Source organism: Montipora foliosa, chromosome 1 (assembly GCF_036669935.1).
Source record: "Montipora foliosa isolate CH-2021 chromosome 1, ASM3666993v2, whole genome shotgun sequence".
NCBI classification, from domain to species: Eukaryota; Metazoa; Cnidaria; class Anthozoa; order Scleractinia; family Acroporidae; genus Montipora; species Montipora foliosa.
Genome location: NC_090869.1, coordinates 23577304 through 23598661, shown reverse-complemented (window position 1 = coordinate 23598661; position 21358 = coordinate 23577304). Strand labels below are relative to the sequence as shown.

The 21358-nt window shown below is 51.2% G+C and overlaps 3 protein-coding genes across 3 annotated transcripts in view; all 3 read left to right on the top strand.

Annotated features, from left to right (window-relative positions):
* Positions 1-7379: 7379 nt before the first annotated feature.
* On the top strand, positions 7380-8756 carry LOC138011498 (uncharacterized protein F54H12.2-like). Its single transcript, XM_068858522.1, has one exon. The coding sequence runs from the start codon at positions 7380-7382 to the stop codon at positions 8754-8756; it is 1377 nt and encodes a 458-aa protein (XP_068714623.1).
* Positions 8757-9397: 641 nt separating this feature from the next.
* LOC138011490 (uncharacterized) lies at positions 9398-10030 on the top strand. Its single transcript, XM_068858511.1, has one exon. It carries the CDS (start codon positions 9398-9400, stop codon positions 10028-10030), a length of 633 nt encoding a protein of 210 aa, XP_068714612.1.
* A 7542-nt stretch (positions 10031-17572) lies between these two features.
* LOC138011483 (uncharacterized) overlaps positions 17573-21358 on the top strand; it is a 4191-nt gene continuing 405 nt past the window's right edge. The window contains exon 1 of the mRNA XM_068858498.1: positions 17573-21358. This exon is cut by the window's right edge and continues 405 nt beyond it. Within this exon, the coding sequence (XP_068714599.1) occupies positions 17573-21358 (3786 nt within the window).

Genomic DNA, 21358 nt, shown 5'->3' with positions numbered 1-21358 from the left:
GACGAAACAACAACAACACCAACGCTGTTCCGACAATGGGTTTTACGGGTCCCATATTTAACATCTCGACTCGTCAGAAAGACAAAGACAAAGAGGTGGACGACGTGGAAATGAAGGCAGCTGTCCGTTGGGCGGAGAAGGCCAAACCTGCAGGACAATTCCTCGATGCCGATGATACCTCTGAGTTCCCCTGTGTCATCTGTGGCGAAGAGGTCCTCGACTTGAAATGTGATAACGATCTGATGGCGTTCCTGGAGAAAGTGAATAAGAAAGTACCTGGAGGCATTCAAGGCGTCAAGATCAAACCAGACCTTTTGGTGGAGATGGGATGTTGCCACCAAACCTTGCACGTGGGTTGTTGTTTGACATGGTGGTTGACCCGAAGCCATTGGACCTGCCCTCATTGTCGGGAGGTTTACCTGGAGGGTAACGAGAAGCAGAATTACCCGCGGTACGATGAGCGTCAGGACATCATTGTCCAACAAGTCTACGACGCCGTGACCCGGACCATCTGGAATCTGAACACAGATCCCACGGACGACGAGTTTGAGGACGACGACGACAGGTTTGAATTTACGGATCTGTCGGATGATGATTTGACCACTTTGGAGGGACTGTTGGGACGTTGACATTTGTTTATTTGTTTTTTAGTGAGGTGGAACATTTGATGGAGAGGGAGATCGCTCATCAGAGTGAACGTTTTCTTCGTTGGTGGGATTATCGTTTTCCACACCGTCAAGTCACGGAATGGTTGCGTGCCAGAAAAGAGACACAACTGTATTATTATCGAAAGTACCTTGGTGATCGTTCGTTTACTCGTGTAAGTTAAGTTAAGAGGAACACTCAATGTGAATTAAAAAAACATGTTTTATTTTCATTGTCGGTTACATTTGTGTTCTTTAAGAAAATAGTTCAACTTGGGTGGAGGGAACGTCTTCCAATGGGCAGGGCGTAACGGGGTCCTGGGTGTCTGACTGGCTAGCATTCTTTGCGTGCGTTCGTGATTGATGTAACGCGTGTCGTAAGACAAGAGTCGCTGAGACCGCATCCATTGGACGAAATGGTAGCATTCGACTTGAGGGCAATGCAATTGTAAGGGATGCTGATGTCGTCCGCACGACCCGACGGAGAGACGGGGTAGATCGTCGAATTTGGGACATCCCCATCGTTCCAAGTCTAGATGAGGAATCTGCCAGGTATCCAACCATTGACCTTCCATGCCTCCTTTGTGAGCCACGAGGGTCCGTTGTGGGGTCTTGAATTGTTGGTAGAGACGTCGGACATCGACCAGGAGTTCACTGGCTACATGATAGTCTTGTCTGGGATAGTAAGGAAGACCATGGACGTACTTGGAAACGTAATGAGCGGTACGTTGATCTTTGGCAGAGAGATGGGGCCATTCCACACAAGGTTTGTAGTGGATGGATCCATAATGAGTCCCAGTATGGTCGCAGTACCCCAGTTCTCTAGGTAAGATCTGCCGCCCACTACAGAAATATTCTAAATCAAGGACCAGGCACACGTCATCAAAGGGGTGTGTCGTCTTCGGAGGAGGATTCGGCGGAGGACCAGTAGTCTTTGGTGCGCCACCCTCGTTTGGACCACCAATGGTTGCGCACGTCTGGGTCGGGGTCGTCAGCATCGTCGAAGATGTATTTGCACTCTGAGCACCAATTAGCATCCGGTTTCCAGGTCTTCAAGGCTGACAAAGGGAGTCGGTTCTTTTCGTACTGACAAGACTTGCACAAGTAACGATCCAGGAGAGCGTCTATACGTTTGAGGAGTCGTAAGGTGATGGGATCGTCTTGTTCTGTTTGCGTGGCTGCTGCCTGAGACATGCTGTGACAAATGGAGAGAGCGGAAAGGAGCTCCTATTTTTTATGAGAGTGTCCACGTGGGAGACACGTGAAGAGCAAGCACGAGAGGAACACGTGCTACGGGTTATAAAGGACGGTGTCGTGCGAGTCAGGTTCTCATTGAACACCATGAGTACGTCGTGGCAATACGGAGGTGTGTCTCCCGCTAGGTATCCTGATTTCAGTAAAAAACCGTCCAAACGAGGTAAGAAGAAAGACGATGTCGTTCGTGAAGCAGCTCAACCGCCTGCCAAAATTTACAAGGAAGCGCGTGAGAAAGCGGCCACCAAACGAAAAGAGGAGACTAAGAAGAAGAAGGACGAGGAATTGAACCAAGCGGCTCGTGAGTTGGATGCTCTGTTAGCCTCTGTGCCACCCGAGTTGCCTTCGTACGAACAGGTGATGGCCACGATGCCCCTCGAACAGAAAGATCCACCGTTCGTGGTATCCTTGGCTGAAGGCAGGGTGCACCATGACGTGCCTTTCGAGTCTACTACCGCAGTTCCTGAACCACCACCACCACCACCCGTGGTGTCGCCCTCGTCGTCCCGATCGTCGCCGCCGCCTCCATTGACCGGTGCGAAGGACGTGCTGTGCCCGTTTCATGCTACCCCATTGACAGGTGGCTTGACCAAGAATGGGGCTCCGTACCTATACTGCCGAGATTACGATGGGGTGTGTCCTTTGTTCGTGATGGGTGCCGATCGAATCCAGACCTGGATCGATGCCATCGAGGCGCAGTTGCATGAGGATGTCCGACGAGGACCCTGGCATTGCTACCATCAGGAGAAGGCGCGTTTGTCGCGGACGGTGAAACCAGACTCGCCCAACAAGGATCGTTTCTTCTTAGCCTGTCGACAAGAGGAATCGTGCAAATTTTTCCAGTGGGTAGATCTGGCCTGGAGCAAGACGATTCTCAAGAGACGTGCCGAGGGTTACGATCACGATACGGTCCAACGGATCTCTCGGGAAGAACAGGAGAAGTGGCAGAAGCACCGTGAAGAGCGAGAGAGGAAGCTCATTTTCGGACCGTTGCCGGATGATGATCATGCGTACCTCAAGAAGAGGATGGAGAAACGGGAGGAAGAATGGTGCAGACGATTGGAACGGATCCGTCCCATCACACCCGGATTGCTGAAATCTTGTTTTTTTGATTTGAATTTTGATCAGATTCGTATCGATTCCGGAGTGTATAAAAGTCAGCAAATGAAAAATTTTTAAATAAAAACAAGTGATGATGATGATGTCGTGTGCTGAATTGGGTCGTCGGGTGGTGAGGGTGGGACTCGAACAAATCGTACGTCTCCCTTATCGCGAGTACGGACGACGTCTCCGTTGGTCGATCTTGACCTGGGTGTGTCGAGAACTCATGACCTGTCTCGAAGGAGACGATCAATGGGACGGGTTGACCACCCAAGAACCCGCGGATGCCATAGCGACGTTCGCCGTTCTGAAAGACGTGGCCGACTATAAATGGCCTCATTTTGTCATGTATCTGACATGGTTGACGCGAACTCTGGGACCCGAGAGAGCGTACAAGACGTGGCAGACGTTGGAACAACGGTACCTGAAAGATCTGCCTAGTCTCTTGGAGTTGACCGTCCGACTCCTTCTCACCAAGACATGCCGAAGCGGAAGAACCGCCGCCGTGCTTCCGGCGTCACCGCCTACACGGACCCCGGCACGCCCGGCGCCTTAGGCGGCGTGGCTCGATATGCCAAGGCCCAAGGGTTGTCCTTGAAAGAAGCCCGAGACGAATTGCAAGGGGAATTGGCCTACACGTTACATCGTCCGGTTCGTCGACGTTTTCAGACGTCCCCCGTGTTGGTGTTCCACAAAGACGATCAATGGCAAGCCGATCTGGTGGAGATGCAACCTCTCAAGAAATGGAATGGAGGAAATCGATACCTCTTGACGGTCATCGACGTCTTGTCCAAATATGCCTGGGCCGTTCCCGTCAAGAACAAGACCGGGGTGGCCGTGACAGAAGCCTTTGAGAAGATTCTGCGACAGAGTGGACGGAAACCGTTGCGTTTACAGACGGATGCCGGGAAAGAATTTTACAATGCCCCGTTCAGAAATATGTTGGAAAAAGAAGGCATTCATCATTTTTCGACGCATGGGGATGCCAAAGCTTCCATCGTCGAACGTTTTAATCGTACGTTAAAACAACGCATGTATCGTTATTTCACGGCGCGTAATACGCGAGTGTATGTCAAGGTGTTGCCCCAACTCCTCGACGGGTACAATGGGAGTCGGCATCGGAGTATCGGGATGGCGCCACGCGACGTGACGGAGAAGAACGAAGGCGCGGTGTGGTTCACGTTGTACGGCAAACGCCTGAAACGGCGTCCTCGTCCCAAACTCAAAGTGGGCGATCGCGTTCGACTCAGCAAGAAACATCGCCCGTTCAAGAAAGGGTATCTGCCGGGTTGGACCGAAGAAGTGTTTGTCGTACAACGCGTGGTGCCCGGACCCGTGGTCACGTATAAACTGAAAGAATGGGATGGCACGCCTCTCGAAGGTAGTTTCTACGAAGAAGACGTTCAGAAAGTGACCGTGCCCGACGAAGCTTTGTTCCGCGTGGAAAAGATCTTGCAACGACGTCAACGCCTCATGAAAGTGCGTTGGCTAGGTTGGCCTAAGAAATACGATAGTTGGGTGCCTCGTTCTGCGTTACGACATGTATAAAAAAGATACAAAAGATGTAATAAAGATACCATACGTGATGTCTCGTTATGTGACGTTGTCGAGTCATGTTCAAAAATCCGAATTCCCCGACAATGGTCCTTCCGAATTTAAAGTCCGTCTGCCTAGTGATCGTGTTTGGCAGCAGGACACGGATCGTTGGGAAGTGGGATTGAGTGGTGTCTCTCTGCCTGACATTCCACCACCGCCGCCACCACCACCTTCGTTCCCCGAAAAGATTCTGGTTCACGAAGCGTACCATGGTGTGGGTCATCCAGAGACATGGAATAAGGAAGGATACGTGTGTATGTTTTACTACGTTACCACGAAAAAGAATGCCAAGGGAGAGATTCATGTCATGCAGAGTCAGCGAAGGGTGATCTGGTTGTCGGAACTCACTCCATCTGAGACGGGTGTGGACTTTATCAAACAGGTCATGGATCTGATGCAACAAAAGATCCATCAAAATCTGAGCCCCGGAGAGCATCTTTACATAGGCGTCCCGGACACGAGTCAGACCCCTCCAAAGACGACGCGATACAACACCATGGCCAAATTTGTATGGAAGGGAGACCAATTGCTTTTGGACAATTCACTTGTGTACAAGCACGGAATCAATTCTCAAGGTTCGCCCTACAAGTATTTTGGATGGGTTAGCGAACTGGCTTTCCATATGGGATGGTTGACCAAGACGGGTCAAGGAGATCGACCGGATCACTACAAGAAAGGACCCAATCTCCTCATGGAAGCGATTGACGAGACCGCCCCAACACCGGATTACACTCAAGAAAGGTTTCTGGATGGGTCCGGCTTTACAGGGTATACAAGTCGATTTACCAAAGAAACTGGACCGGTGACCTTGATCACGGAAGGTGCAGGATGGGATACGTTGTATAACAATGCTCATTTCATGGTGATGGCCAATGCCTTCAACTGGCGATTCGTCCGTCTGAACGAAGCCTTTGCCAGACTGAAACCCACACCATTGGCGAAGCAACCGATCGAACGTCCTCTTTTCGTCTACGTCAATTTAGTGGAAAGTCAATGGTTGGAGGAGTCGTACGACCAACTGTTGCGCACCGTCCCCTATAAAAGCGGGGGTGCCTGGTGGGAACCACCACAGGTGCATTACCATCGCCTACGCGGATCTAAGATCGAAACGGTCCACGTTCGTGTCAAGGAAATCGACGGGCGTCCCGTGGCCTTTCCTAAAGACAAAACAAGTACTCTCTGTCTCCATTTTCGTCGTCGTCATGAATCGGATCGTCGTACTCAGCGATCCTTCGAAAGAGTTTCCGAATAATACACCGAATGCCTTCAAAGTACGTTTGCCCAGGGTCGTTCACTTTGATGGAGAATGGGAGGCCGCGTTAGCCTCCATCTCTATGCCTAATGAGGGGATGGATCTCCGGAGCTACTTGTCATCGGACGAGGTGATAAGCACTAAGTATCATATGAAGGATTCGGGAACCCAACCCGAAACCATAACCTTGAAGTCAAGTCAAGTGACGAAGACGGCGCTTATCCAACGCAATGCCGTCATTGTCAATGGTGTCGGGTTCATGAAGGAAGTCGTTCAGGAACTCAACCGACAGATGGTACTGGAGTTAATCAAGGCGAAGTTGGAGTATGTGGAAGATAGTCAACGCCCTACCTTCCGATGGGAGGGTGAGACTATGATCATGGAGAGGAAGAAGGTGGCCGACGTGGGGTCCCTGAGCCATGGTAAAATGACCTTCTGCATTGATATCGACTTGGCCCAGAAGATGGGATGGATCGAGCAAAAGACTGTGACTTCTCTACTGAAAGTCTGGGTCTTGGGTGTTAATCTCGAGATGAACTTTCACGAAAAAGACCAGAAGAGACTCTATCGACAATTGGTTACCGAATTACCCAAAAACAGTGATTGGACCCCTAATTACTGGCAGGTGAAGGGAAACAAGTTGTGTCTGAGTCAGACCGTAGAGTGGCGATTCCTACACTTGAATCACTCATTTAATCGAATGTCCACTCAACCATCGCGTACCATGCTCGTCTACTCGGATGTAGTGAGTAGTAATATTGTCGGCGACTCAGAGCATCAGTTGGTCCGGGAAGTGCATTACACCCAGGATGGTTCGGGTGTCATCTACTTCGAGCCCACCCACATTCAATGGATGTCTATGCGCCGTGCAGAATTGGATGTGATCGAAGTCAGTGTGGGTGAGAGTACTGGAGAACTGGCCCGTTTCGCTCCTGGAGGGAGAACCATCGTCACCTTTCAGTTCCGTAAGAGACAGAAAACATCGTAGAACTAGCGTGACCTTTCAGTTCCGGAGGAGACCACGGTACGTATAAAAACGACGTGACACTGTCGGGAGGTCATCATCATCATCATCCTCATCATGCGTGGGGGTAGTCTGACACGGTATCATCCTCCGTACCAGCGTGGAGATGGTGCCACCGAAGAGTTGATCAAGATTGCCTCGCCCGTCTTGATGAACGCCATGCAAACGGGACTTCAAGCGGCGGCTAGTGGTCGTCCGTTGAGTGACGTCGGAGGTGTCGTGGGACACTCCTTGAAACGTGGTTTGAAACGAAAAGCGGGCGCTTTGGCGAAAGTGGGTGGACGGTATGCCTATAAAAAAGCCAAACGAAGTGTGGCGTCCATCTTTAGACGATGAATCGCCGACCGATGGTCGTCCATTCACGGTTGCGTCGACAACGCGCCTACCGTCGACGTCAGTCTGCTCCTACTACTATAAAAGGCAGGAACCCCGTTCAGTACGGTGGTTGGTTGATCCCGCACCTACCGAGAACACGACGACCTCGACGTAGAAGAAGAAGACGACGATCATGAGTCTGGAACTGTTTACCATGCCGTCGACGGACATCACGGTCGATTCGTACCGGATGATCCCGTACAGTGCCGCCATGACGGGCATCGTACCCGTCACCTTTACCGTTCCCGGTTTGGACGAATTTATTGATTTGGGACGTAGTTTTTTTGAAATCGAACTGAAACTGAATTCGGCGTCCACCAACGGTATCGTGGCCGATACCAATGCGGCTTCGGATGCCAACAACACCAAGTTTGTGTACGTCACCAACAATCTGGCCCACGGTCTCTTCAAGCAGATCAATCTACGGTTGGGTGGTGTCTTGATGAGCGAACAGACCGACACGTACATGTACAAATCTTTCATCGAGACCCTCTTGAATTACAGTCGAGACGAAGGCGATACGTTGTTGGCCCCTCAAGGTTGGGTGAATTACCTGAACGTGGAAGAACAGCTGGCAGCGGCGGGAGGCGACGACGACATTTCCACCACCGCCGGATGGGCGCACAATAATACGAATCCTCTGAAGACGGCCACCAAACTGTTTTACGGCAACAACAAAGCCACCATGATCATGTATCCTCATCTGGCCGCCATGCGAACGGGACGTTTGTTGGTCCCTCGCGTAGAAATGGTGATGGAACTGTTTTGCAACACGCCGGACTTTTTCCTGTTTGGGACCAAGACCAGTGGGACAGGGGTCAAAAGATACGTCACGTTGGGTGCAGGGGATATCAAAGTCACCTTTCATCTATGTCGCGTCAACCTGAATGTCAGTGTGGGTAACGAACTGATGGCCAAGATCGATGTGAAAGGTCAAATGGCGAATTATCCTATGGTCAAAAGTCAAATCCGAACCTTCTCGTTCGATGGCAAGACCACCTTGTGGACCGAAGACCAATTGTTCACAGGCCGTCTTCCCGATCGTCTGGTCGTCGGACTGCTGGATAGCAAAGCGTTTAATGGGGATTTGGAATATTACCCGTATGCCTTCCAAGATTTTGGAGTGAAGAGTATTCGTCAACTGGTGGGCGGAGAAGAATATCCCTACCCGACCTTGGAATTGAATGGCACCGATACACGGAAAGACTGGTTGGGCTATCAACGTGTCTTGGAAGCCAGCGGTTCCCTGACGAATCATCGCCCTCACCTGATTCAGCCAGGAGATTGGGGCTACGGCAAGAATTGTACCTTGTTCATGTTTAACAATGTACCCAGCGGGAATGCCGATTCACCGTATCATCGAAATCCCAAACAAAAAGGCAAGCTGCGTCTGGAAATCCGATTTAATGCCGCTCCCGACAAGAACATCACCATTTTGGTGTTTGGCGAATTCGAAGACAGCTTCCAAGCCGGTGCCAACGGAGCCGTCCTGTATCAAAAGTACGAGTGAGCAGACATGGAATTTGTACCCTTGAGTGACGTCACCTTACGCGCCTTGGCCTTGGACGATCCGATCCTGAAACGCGTCTTTCACGGCGTCCACCCCTCTGATGGGCTTCCGTCACGCCCGCCCCGTACGACACGGGCCGCCTACATTGTCAATACGGATCCACGAGGGGAACCGGGTCAACATTGGTTGGGACTTTGGACGGAACAGAATCGGTGCGAAGTCATGGACAGTTACGGGCTCCCGATGACGACTTACCGTGCACCTGATTTGGAACGATGGCTCGAAGACGAATGGAATGTCGTGCGATGGAACGATCGGACCCTTCAAGCTTTGAACAGTACCGCTTGCGGTCATTATGCTTTGATGTTTTTGAAAGAGAGGGTTCGGGGACGTACCATGCCCGAGTTTGTGCAAACCTTTTCTCCCCATGATTTTGTAGCCAACGACCGAAGGGTGGGTCGACAAGTACGTCGTCAAATAGTCCAAGAGGTCAATGCGCTACCCTGCCTTCAAAGTTGTACACCGCATGAACCGATTCTTCTACATTGATTAATAAAAAAAATTTATTTCATCACCTGTCGTGTCTTTGTTTTATGTAAGGGTATAAAAAAGATAAGGTGCAGTTCGATCGCCGAGGAAGGATGATACGACAACCCAGTAGTACGATGATCGTCGGTCCCTCGAGGAGTGGCAAAACGCAATTGACCGAAGCGCTCTTGACGGAAGGTGATGTCTTTGAAGGAGGTCGGACCAAACCGTGTCATTACTGTTATGCCGTATGGCAACCACGTTTCGAACGGATGAAAGGTCGTGGGATCCGATTTCACGAAGGGATTCCCGACATCGATCATCTTCGACAATGGTTCGGAAAAAGTGGTGGTGGAATCTTGGTCTTGGACGATCTCATGGACGAAGGTGGCAACGACAAACGCGTGTTGGATCTATTCACCCGAGAATCGCATCATCGGAACATTACGGTGTTGTATTTGTGTCAAGATTTATTTCCACCCGGCAAGTATGCCAAGACCATCTCCAGGAATGCCCACTATCTCTTCGTGTTCAAGAATCCCAGAGATCAATCGGGATTTCGAGCCTTGACGTTACAAGCCTTTCCCGATCGATGGCGTGACGTGCTTCGTCTCTTCGAAAGGTGCACGCAACGCCCGTACGGGTATATAATGATGGATCTTCATCCCGCTTCAGACGATCGGTACCGACTGTTCAGTTGTGTGACACCCTCGGATGGTCCGACTCAAGTGTGGAAACGTGAATGAGTAGCCCAGGATCCCCGTTCGCCCATTGGGATCCCTCCGAGTATCGACGTGCCTTGACAGAGTACCGACGACAAACTCCTTCCACACCTTCCAGTCCCGGATCACCGTTTGACCAGTTTCAATTTGAACGCAATCCCTCTGAATATCAAAGGGAATTGCAAACGTACCGTCAACAGCAACAACGACGGAGAGCTAAAGAACGCGCGGCTCGTCGACGTCGAAGACAAGGAGGACGGGCTTTGGCTTTGAGTGAACGACTCGAGACCGCTCGACACATTCCTCTAGGAACCCGATCGTTTTCTGAACCCAGGATGACGTCTGCCCCAGCCGGTGTGGGGAGCAGGACACCGCGGACGTCCCCGGCTGGTGTGGGGAACACCATTCCCAACATGACTCCCAGAAACAGTCCAGCCGGCGTCGGAACACGAACCCCCAACAGCACGATTCAAGAGTTTTTGGAAACGTTGGATCAAGGTCGTGTGCCGACGCCCGAACCCAATGTCTTGTTGGAAGAACTGGGTCTTGGTACCGGGGGATTAGAGACCGATGGGTTTGTAGCCCAACGACAACTCATGATGCGTTCTCTTTTGGACGGGAGTGTCCCCGTCGCTCAGAGAACCCAGATCCAAAGAGACTATAACATCTCCGACCAAGATTTACAAGATTTTGCCGCTAGTGGTCCTTCCAATCGTCCTACCACTGGAGGCAAACGCCCGCGTCCCACGACCGGAGGCAAACGCCCGCGTCAACGTCCTCTCCCAGCAGGTTCTCCTGCAGGTTCCCGTCGTCGAGGTAGCGGTGGCGGTGGCGGTGGTGGTGGAGGCGGTGGCGGTGGCGTCGGAGGAGGCGGTGGCGGAGGAGGCGGCTCTCCTGGCGGAGGAGGTTCTCCTGGCGGAGGAGGTTCTCCTGGAGGGAGTCGCCGTGGAGGTCGACGACGTTTGAATCAGGACGGACTTCGTCGTCAAATGGATTTGTTATCTCAAGACGCCCGTCAACGAACGGATGGACGTCGTATCCGGAACATCACCCATACCAACACCGTGACCACAGTCTACGAAGATGGTGGCACGCCCACGGTCCGACGCACCTCTTCCCGACTCAGTAACCCATAAAAGGACATGCGCAACGCCACGATGTCAATCATGCCCAAGACCAAACGGCGACGACGGAGACGAGCCCCACAACGTGGACGCGGTCTCCTGGCGGTCCTAGGTAAGGCCGCGGCTGCCGGGTACACATTAGGAAAAGACAAGAGGTATAAAAGGATGGGTGCCAAAGGAGTCACTGGTCACTTTGAAGCACCCAAGTATAATTATGGCATGATGAAACGGATTCTCCAACGAAAACCTTGGGCGCGAAAAATGGTGATGGATCGAATGATGCGTGGGGATCCACGTCCTTTGAGGGGACTATAAAAGGATAGTCCACATCATTCCATATGTCTACAATGGCACGTCCACGTGGTGGTAGTCTTTGGTGGGGCCCGAGACGGGTACGCCAACGTCGACGTATGATGGCACCCGTATGGATGCAACGAGGCGGTAACCTGGTGATGATCCCAGTGTCACAGCCCCAACGAAAAGGACGTCGTCGTCGCCGTCGACGAAAACGACGCTCACTTCGTGTATAAAAAGAAATTCGTCTCTTCCTCTGGATCGAATATCATGTCGTGGCGTATCCAGCGACAACGTCCGTTCCTACGGAGTGTTTTGAAAGAAGCCGATCATCAAACACGTCGAGCACGACTTCAAGCTGCCAATGCCGATCAAATCAATGCCGTGAGTGAACTGGTGATGAATGCACTGCGAGGGAACATTCCCATCTCGTCCAAGACGGTAGGACGCCTTCGACCCTACGAAAAGGTCATGGAAGACATGGCCCGCCGTAAACATTCTATTAAAAAGCGACGTCAGATCATGATGAATCAAACGGGTCGAGGTCTGTGGCAAGGATTGAACACCGTCTGTGAACGGTGTCTATGTCCGCGATGAAAGCGTGTCGTCATCAGATTCCTGGTTGCGTTCGTGCCCAAACACCCTATCTCGGTTGGTTTCTACGAGATCTGACCCGACTGAGTGGAGAGGACCGTTTACGAAAACTTTACTATGCCGTGGATCAGATGATTGAGGCCATCAGTCAATTGGCTCGAGAGATTATCAAGGGGCGTCTGCCTTTGTCCAAGTACACCCTGCTCAAGATCACCGAGACCCCACGAGATCGAAGAGTGTTACGGGCCATCAGTCGTTCCACCCATAGCATAAAAGCCCGACGAAGGATGCTGCGTCGACATTTCCATTCCATTCGATTCTGGCACGGATTGCATACGGCGTATCATCATTGTGTCAAGGATCATCTACAACATGGACGATGGTTGGTGTGATAACACGTGGACGCAAGGACCTCGTTCGTTCTGTGCCCTACAGGATCAGATACGGGGGCTTCGGCATCGAGTCCGAGAACAATGCGACATTGTCCGTCAATTGACCGATCAGTTGCAAGAACGCAATCAGAACTTGGAGCTTGCCGAACAAAAGATGGGGGTCTTGCAAGAACAAGTCTGCGAACTGAATCGACATTTGGAACGCGAACGCTACGAGAAACAGAACCTCTACTATAAAACCAAGGAGAGACGCGACGATCTTAGTACCTCACGATGAGCGAAGTGGAGACCATTCCAGGATTTGAAAACAAAGTCTTGATCGATCCTCAACGATTACGTCAACTCGAAGACGTGTACAAGGAACGTCTGACCGAAAACCTTCCTTTGGCCAAAGCCGCTCGTATCGCCGCCAAACAAGAAGCCGTTCTCATGTCGGATCAGATTCCTCCAGGTATCAAAAATACCTTGGCCACCTCTCTGGCCGACCAAAAGAAACGGTGGACCAAAGCCGTACGACAACCTATTGGGTTCGGACCGGATGCCGACGACGAACGCGATGCCGAAGCCGATGCCTATGCGCAAGGACCCTTACACTCCATGTTGACGCAATTGGTCAAGAAGAAGAAAAAGACAACACCCGAGACCACGCCCTCGGCACCCCCTAAAGCTAAAAAACGACTTCGATTCATCACTCAACCCAAAGCAGCCCCACCCAAAAAGAAGAAAAAAAAGTCACCCCCCAAGACACCGGTTCCCTCCGTCGACTGGGGACAGCTTCCGTTTCAAGGAGATCCCAGGATGATGGGGAGTAGTGTGGCCGACTACATGGAGAGGACCGCTCAATCGGTCAAGAAAAAAATTCGTAAGAAGACAGGTCGCCGACGTCCCACCGAAACAGATAAATTACAACGCCCACCCGGTTGGTTGGATTTCGATAAGAAACTCAAACGACGATTGGATGGCGAGGACTATTAAGAGACGGCGACGCCAACGACGACGACGTCAGCGAGGTGGCAAGTTTGACGTGCAGAAGGCTCTGGCCAAGACCGGGATCGAGTTTCATTGGCCTGGCTATCAGTACATGGGTCCTGGCACCAAATTGGCCAAACGACTCAAACGAGGGGATCCTGGCATCAATCGTTTGGACAAGATTGCCAAGACCCACGACATGGATTATGCCAAGGCCAGAAACTTACAGGACAAGTGGAAAGCCGACGACAAGATGATTCGGGCTATCAGTAACCTCCCAGGCAAAAAGAAGAAGACGGAGGAAGTGGTCAAGAAAATCATGCAAATGAAACGTAAACTCAAACTTTAATTTTGAACATTTTTTCAACGAAATTTACGATTGAATATTCTTGTCCGACTACAAGGACGGTAAGGACCGTAAATGTCAATAAAAGGCACAAAATAAAAATGTCCCGTCTTCTGATTCTTCTTGATCTGTTTATCCGGGTGCCATAGGGGTTGTCTCCGATAACGCCAGGCTTCACGAAGGGCCTGTCCTGTTGCACAACAAATCAGACTACCAAACAGCATGACCGCTCTCAGGTGACGCTGTGCAGGGGGTAATTGGAACTGCAATAGAAATGAAAATGTCCATCAGCTCCTCGTCTCATACGATAGTGGCGAAGACGCCATATCTCCGCAGATCTCCATGGCATTGTCAACCAGGCTTGAGTGGGACAACAGAATTTTTCATGAAATCCAATCTGGATCGGGCTCCGGATCTGGAACGAAACAAGAACAATAAGGAGGTCCCATACTGTGATAACATCTCGCCCGTACCACCAAATGTCCTTCGGTATTCTGATAAACAAAATGTCCCTCCTCGTTACGGACCATGATCTGACGACGCCATACAGGTGGATCCAAATAATAAAGGGCCACACCTCGGTCCTCATCATCATACTCCTCCAAATCCTCATCGTAAGGATCCTCCAAATCCTCATCCTCCAAATCGTACTCATCGTACATCCTCATCCTTATCACACGTAAATAAAATGTTCCGATGCCTGTGATCGGGTCCGATCCTGTATAATTATAAAATCCGTATCGTGCCACGACCGCATCGATGATGGCCAGTTTCTGGACGATCGTATAACTTTCTCCATAACACTCTGCACAGTAACGATCGACATCCACGTACTCCTCGACATCCGGGGGAATGCTGAGCAGCTAAAACATAAACAAAGACACGCCTGTCAAACGTTCTTCCAGTAACATGAATCGAACCTCGGGCGTATAGGGTCGTCTCTCGTGCACATGAAAGCGACCACTCCACGTACAAAAACATCGGTCGGCACGGACCATAATCTACGAAAAATCCACAGTACATCGAGGTGTTAGTTCCCATAAGACACGCATCTGATAATGATCATCATTCCACACGAGGGTATAAGATCTCTCGACCGCAGACGATTTTTCCCTACGACGTTTGTAGGTCCCCTGGCAATGTCGTGCATGCTCCTGCGGTGCTATGTTCGTTCGCTGATCATTGAGTCGATCAAGACAATACATGCATGTAATGGGTCCATACGAACAACAAGGTGAATCCCAAAACGTAAACCCATCCCCATTGGCGAACACCGTCATGAACTAAAAATAAGCACCATCAAAATAATTAGGGGCGCCATTGATTGAATTGATTTGTTGTTGATTGATTTCGTCTTTGATACTCGTCCAGACTCGAAAATGAACAGCCTCTTCTTTGGAGGAATGGGGTCTGCTGTACGATCCAAATTTAGGCAGACTGCACCAGGTCTAAACAGAAAAACGACATCCACGTTAATAGGAGAATCGACTATCGGCGACGACGGCGACGACGAATACGACCATGAGTACCGACCGCCCTCCATAACTCCGCTATAATGTCTAGTTCTTTTTCCGTCCAACCCCTCTGGGATGAAAAGCGAGTACATGGGCGTCTACACCAAGTCTAATGAAAAAAACAACAAAACAGTCACCATCGTCTCTGAGGACAGCACGCACACCAACACCAACACATGGTCGTATTCTGAAAAACGTAACATAGGTTATCGACGGCTGTATATCGTAACGAGTCCAGAAGACGGATCCCAAAAATCCACATCAATCCTCTTCCACAACTCCGCCGTAATGTCCATCTCTTTTTTCGTCCAACCCCGTTCGTAAGAATAACGAGTAAACTGATTCAGACGACACCACATCTAATAATAAAGAGAACGAAACGTATGATTCAATATCCCGTCCCAAAAGAGACCCGTACCCCTAAGACGAAAGCAATAAGAAGTACACGATCCGTATCCATAAGAGGTACAACGTCCGGGTGGAGCCAAGTCTGGAAAGATCGACGAAAACCAAAGCCACTGTCAATTAAAAAAATCAACGGTCACGGTTACTGTAACCGTAATAAGGTTCAAACTCAATATAAGTAGATCGGCGACCCCCCGAATAACAACGACGACGTCCGTAGGAGACTTCCAACCCGTCACATCGACAACGAACGAGACACCCGTAACACAGGCAACCAAAATAGTTGAGGTCCAGTCGTTTCAAACAGTGAATGCACGTGGCGGCAGTCTCCGTACAACGTTGAGGACACACCCACTTGATCCAAGTCCATCGATCCTTCGCCCTCGGTGGATAGCCACTCAGTGGATAACCTCTGGTTCTATGTTCCTCCACCACCATCTATTAACAAAAAGAACCTATCTTAGAACCTCATTCAAATAACGCCGTCTCCAACGAATCTGCTTCATCGTTCTCGGAGGACGTGCCCGTCGCCACAGCCAACAACCATTCCTCCATACCCATCTCGATAGCCTCTCATCCCCGAACGTATCCTCAAATTGACAAATCACCTACGAAAGAAAAAACGACCTATCTTAGAATCTCAGTCAAATAACACCGCCTCCATCGACGCTGCTCCTCCGTTCTCAGGGGTCGTCTCCGTCGCCACACCCAACGATCCTCTCTCCATATCCATCTCGAAATCCTCTCATCTAATGTTTGTTCCAATTGACAAATCACCTACAATAAAGCAAAAAACTGGGTCCAACTATACCCCTGACACAAATAACACCAGTCCCCCAAATCATGACGACACGGTGGAAACCCATAACCCACGTCACAGGTACAAATCAAACATCCCGGACGACGGTAAGACGCATAAGACACCCCACAATTACAGTCACAGTCCCACATAACTGCAACGACATTCCCATTCGACCCAATGATTGTCCACCTCCGACCTAGTGACCACCATGACCTACAAGAAAACAACGACAATGAGGAGATCGAAACGGCATACACAAAAGACCTCTCCGGAAGACGGGCCATCGACACCAACGACACACGACCATCCCTTCTGGACGACGAGACCGAAACCTGCCCGTACAATACCGATACCCCGGACAACTCATCGCGCCCAAAAGACAATACCGACATTTCATGCGTCGGCTTCCCGCAGGATTACCCCCAGGGGGAAACCGTCGGCACGGTCCGCATTCAAAGACGATAGTCGATTCTCCTACGTACGTCGCCGTCATCTAAAAGACATCAAATAAAATAAACGAATCTATCAGATCCGCTTCGATTTCCACCCAATACAAATACCCGGTACGTACCGTGCCATGTTGAGCGCAACGTGGTAGACGGAGTAACTCTTCGTGAATGGGGTTCCAACGTTCCCTCCGGTCCTTCTCTCGTTCCTTCTCCTCCTCTCGATCTCGAACCTTCAATACATGATGACGTACTTCGGGAGGCAACAGGTCCCAATACGAAGCCTCGTCTCGGGTCGCCGGAGTCTTCTTGGTAGTCTGACCTTCTTTTCGCCAACGACCATTCTCTTGCTTGACCCAAACCTCTTGCTCATACTCTGGGTCTTGCTCCACCTCCATAGTACGTCTGGCGACTGCCATCTCCATCGCACGTCTCTTGGGTTCGGATGCCATGACTTTTTCTGAGCCTCCTCACTCGATCGAACTACTTAACAGGAATCGTTCCACCAATCCCCGTGCTCCTAAGGGGTCACATGACTCTCTGGGGGGATACCCCCCCATCCCCCCAGGAGACCTATCTCGCTCCGGATTGGTCCATCTAGGGTACACGTCAAGGTCGTTCAAGGTGACTCTTTCTCTATAAAAGACACACCGTCTTCTTCAAACAAAAAACATCTCATCATGGAAAGTGATAGTGATAGTGACTTGGTTGAAGCACTCGACGAGTTTGAACAAATTGGAGGTGCTGCTCCAGGACGTTTCGTCTTTGAAAGACTTCCTGTGGTCGAACGGCGTAGTGTCCGTCTCGGTGTTCGTGAACGCGTCTTTCAACTTCGCCCTCGACAGATGGGAGCGTTCATCCCCCGACAACGTCTCACCGATGCCCTCGTGCAAGGTCTTCGTACCGCTCTAGATGACTTAATCAACGATCAAGACATTCCCGATGGCGATCGCATTTACATCGCTCTAGCCTCCAATCGTATCGCCAATGCCTACAACGGTTGGGGACTACGGGCTGGAGAATGGCGCGCTCAAGGTCCCCGCGTGGATGCTTTACTTGGGAATCTTTCCCACATGCTCAACTCGAACGAACAATTTGAAATGGACGATTCCTTCACCCTCTCCTTCGTTCACGTACGCGGGGCTCCCACCGGTTCCGGTTACAAAAGAAAACATCTACCAGGGCATCAAGCGTCGACGCGTCTCAGAGAATTCAAGCGCTGTGTCTTACGCGTTCCACAGGATGACCAACATCTATGCTGTCCACGTGCCATCGTTCTGGCTCGAGGGGTCCATCAACATCGAGACGATCCCCAAAGGCGCCGACAATGGACTCGCTGTCGCGGTAACCATCGTCGCATCACACGAGCGGCTCAAGACCTTCTAGAGGAAGTCGGTCTTCCTCCTCAACCCTGCGGTCCTGAACAACTTCAACAACTCGTCACCGCTCCCAGTCTTCAAGACTACACCCTCGTCGTCGTGGATGCCAACCGCGCTTATGCTTGTTTTGCTTACGGTCGCGGGGACACGTTGTTAGGACTCTTACACGAAGACGGTCATTACGATGCCTTGTCTTCCTTACCCGGTTTCTTCGGTCAAGATTACTTTTGCAGTCAGTGTTTCCAAGCCTACCATCATTTGGGTCAGCATGCCTGTCGTAACAACCAAGCCAATCATTGCGGAGCCTGCTTGCAAAACGGGTGCCCTGATCATACCGAGGCCTACCGACAGTACCGCTCGGCTCAGACCCCCTGTATTCTCTGCGGACGTTCTTTCTACGGAGACACGTGTCTCCAAACCCATCGGACCAAGACCCACGCCGGTCAACCCGCGGATCCTGAACATCCTTCCGTCTGTGCCACCCGTCGTCAGTGTAAAGAATGTCACCGCACGTTACGTGGTCTCAAAGAGATCCGAACTCATCGGTGCGGGTATCGGAAATGTTCGTGCTGCCATCAAGACGTCGACGTTCATGCCCATCGATGTTTCTTACAAGTCGAAAAGACTCCCGCCGAAGAACGACGCTTGACACGGCAGCGACTCTCTTTCCAAAGGATCCTGAATCAGGGACTGGCGCCTCTCTTAGAAAACGAGGCCGCTGGCTTGCACGCTTTCCTGGCGGGCGATAACGAGGACGACGACGAGGACGAAGAGGAACCACCCTTGCACGTTTTCTTTGACATTGAGAGCATGCAAGTCGAGGGACGTCACGTGCCCAATCTGGTGGTGGCCGAAACAGAAGACGACGACGATCCTCCCGTCTCGTTCCAAGGAGATGACTGTCTCTTTCATTTTCTAGAATGGTTAGAAACACTCACCGAAAACGGAATGCGACCCCTAACAGTCATCGCTCATAATTTCAAAGGGTATGACAGTTATCCCATCATCGACGAACTCCATCGGCAAAAGAGAGACTTGGACCAAATCCGAAACGGTGGGAAAGTCCTCCAACTCACCTACCCTCACGAACACACGACCATACGATTCATCGATTCGCTCTCCTTCTTCCAGATGCCGCTGAGCGATTTCCCCAAGACGTTCGGGCTCACCGAGCTCAAGAAGGGATACTTTCCACATCTGTTCAACACCCCCGAACATCAAACGTATGTAGGCCGACTTCCCGACAAAGCCTTCTACATGCCCGACGGCATGTCCGTCAAGAAACGCCGCGACTTTGATACCTGGTACGACGACCAAGCGGCACGTGAGGTCGTCTTTGATTTCCAAGCCGAACTCTTAGCCTACTGCCAATCGGACGTGAAACTCTTGAAACAAGGATGTCTCACTTTCATGCGGGATTTTCAAGGACGCGCTGAATTCAATCCCTTTGAACAAATGACGGTCGCCTCTGCCTGTAATCGCTACTTGCGTATGCACTGTATGGAAGAGGACTCCATTGCTTCCGAACCTCCCCTAGGATGGCGAGGTCGTGTCAATCATTCCCAAGCCTCCATGGAATGGTTGACGTGGTGCGAACACCATCTACGACAACGAGCCTACCTGGCCCTCTCGCCGGAAGAACACGAGAACCACGAAGCCCTAGCTCGTGCCTACGGCCACTACGATCCTCATCATCCCTTGCATCGCCAACGTATCCAGCATGCTCGGAACGAGGGCGAGTACCGCCTTCCTGGTACCCGATACACGGTCGACGGTTACGATGCGGATACCAAGACCATCTACGAATTCTACGGGTGCTTCTGGCACGGATGTCGGACCTGTCATCCCCAACGCACCGACGTGCATCCGACCTTACTCGATCGCACCATGGACGAGGTCCGTGCTCTCGTCGACAAGAAACGTACGTTTCTCATCAACCATGGGTACCAAGTCGTCACCATGTGGGAATGCGCCTGGAATGCCCTCAAACAAACCAATCAAGACATCATGGACTTTCTAGTCCGTCAACACCTCCAAGCCCCCCTTGAACCACGCGATGCTTTTTACGGAGGTCGGACCAATGCCGTACGTCTCTACGCTCACGTCGATGAGGAGAAGGAGGAAGAAATCCGATACGACGATTACACGTCCTTGTATCCTTGGGTCAACAAGTACGGCACCTATCCACTCGGTCATCCCACGTTCCTCTACGAGCCCGACACCACCGATCTCTCGCCTTATTTTGGGTTGGCCAAATGTACCGTCCTTCCACCCCAACGTCTCTACCATCCCGTGTTGCCTTACCGCAGTCACGACAAACTCACGTTTCCCTTGTGTCGTACTTGCGTCGAAGAGAACATTTCCAAACCCCTTTTGGAAAAGACGCATGCCTGTCATCACACGGACGAAGAACGTGCCCTCGTCGGTACCTGGTGCACCCCCGAACTCGACATGGCCGTGCAGAAAGGTTACGTCATTCAACACGTTCACGAAGTATGGCATTTCGATCAGCAACGTACGGGACTTTTCCAATCCTACGTGGATACGTGGCTCCAAATCAAAGAAGAAGCCAGCGGTTGGCCCGAAGGCTGCACTACCCCTGCTCAAAAACAAGCTCACGTCGATGCCTACTATGCTCGGGAAGGCATTCGTCTCGATCCCACCAAGATCGAAAAGAACCCTGGACTCCGAGCCCTGGCTAAGATGATGCTCAACTCCATGTGGGGCAAGTTCGGGCAACGGATCAACAAGACTCAGGTCCGAGAATTCACCGAACCTCAATCGTTCATCGAGTTCCTCGATAGCGATCAACACGATGTCCGTTACGTCAGTTCCCTGACCGAAGACCGGGTCGAAGTCCACTACAAACTCCAAACGCACGATGTCTTGCCTTCACCCAACCTCAACATCTTCATAGCCGCCTTCACGACCTGTCATGCCCGACTCCGTCTCTATCGAGCCCTCGATCATCTCGGTGAACGCGTGCTCTACTTCGACACCGACTCGGTCGTCTATCTCCATCGTCCTGGCGACCCACCCTTGGACCCTCCACGAGGCGCCTACCTTGGCGACTTCAAGGATGAATTG

Bases quoted from the DNA above. Each gene is read 5' to 3' on its own strand.
- LOC138011490 (XM_068858511.1), top strand. From the start codon at position 9,398: ATGATACGACAACCCAGTAGTACGATGATCGTCGGTCCCTCGAGGAGT.
- LOC138011498 (XM_068858522.1), top strand. From the start codon at position 7,380: ATGAGTCTGGAACTGTTTACCATGCCGTCGACGGACATCACGGTCGAT.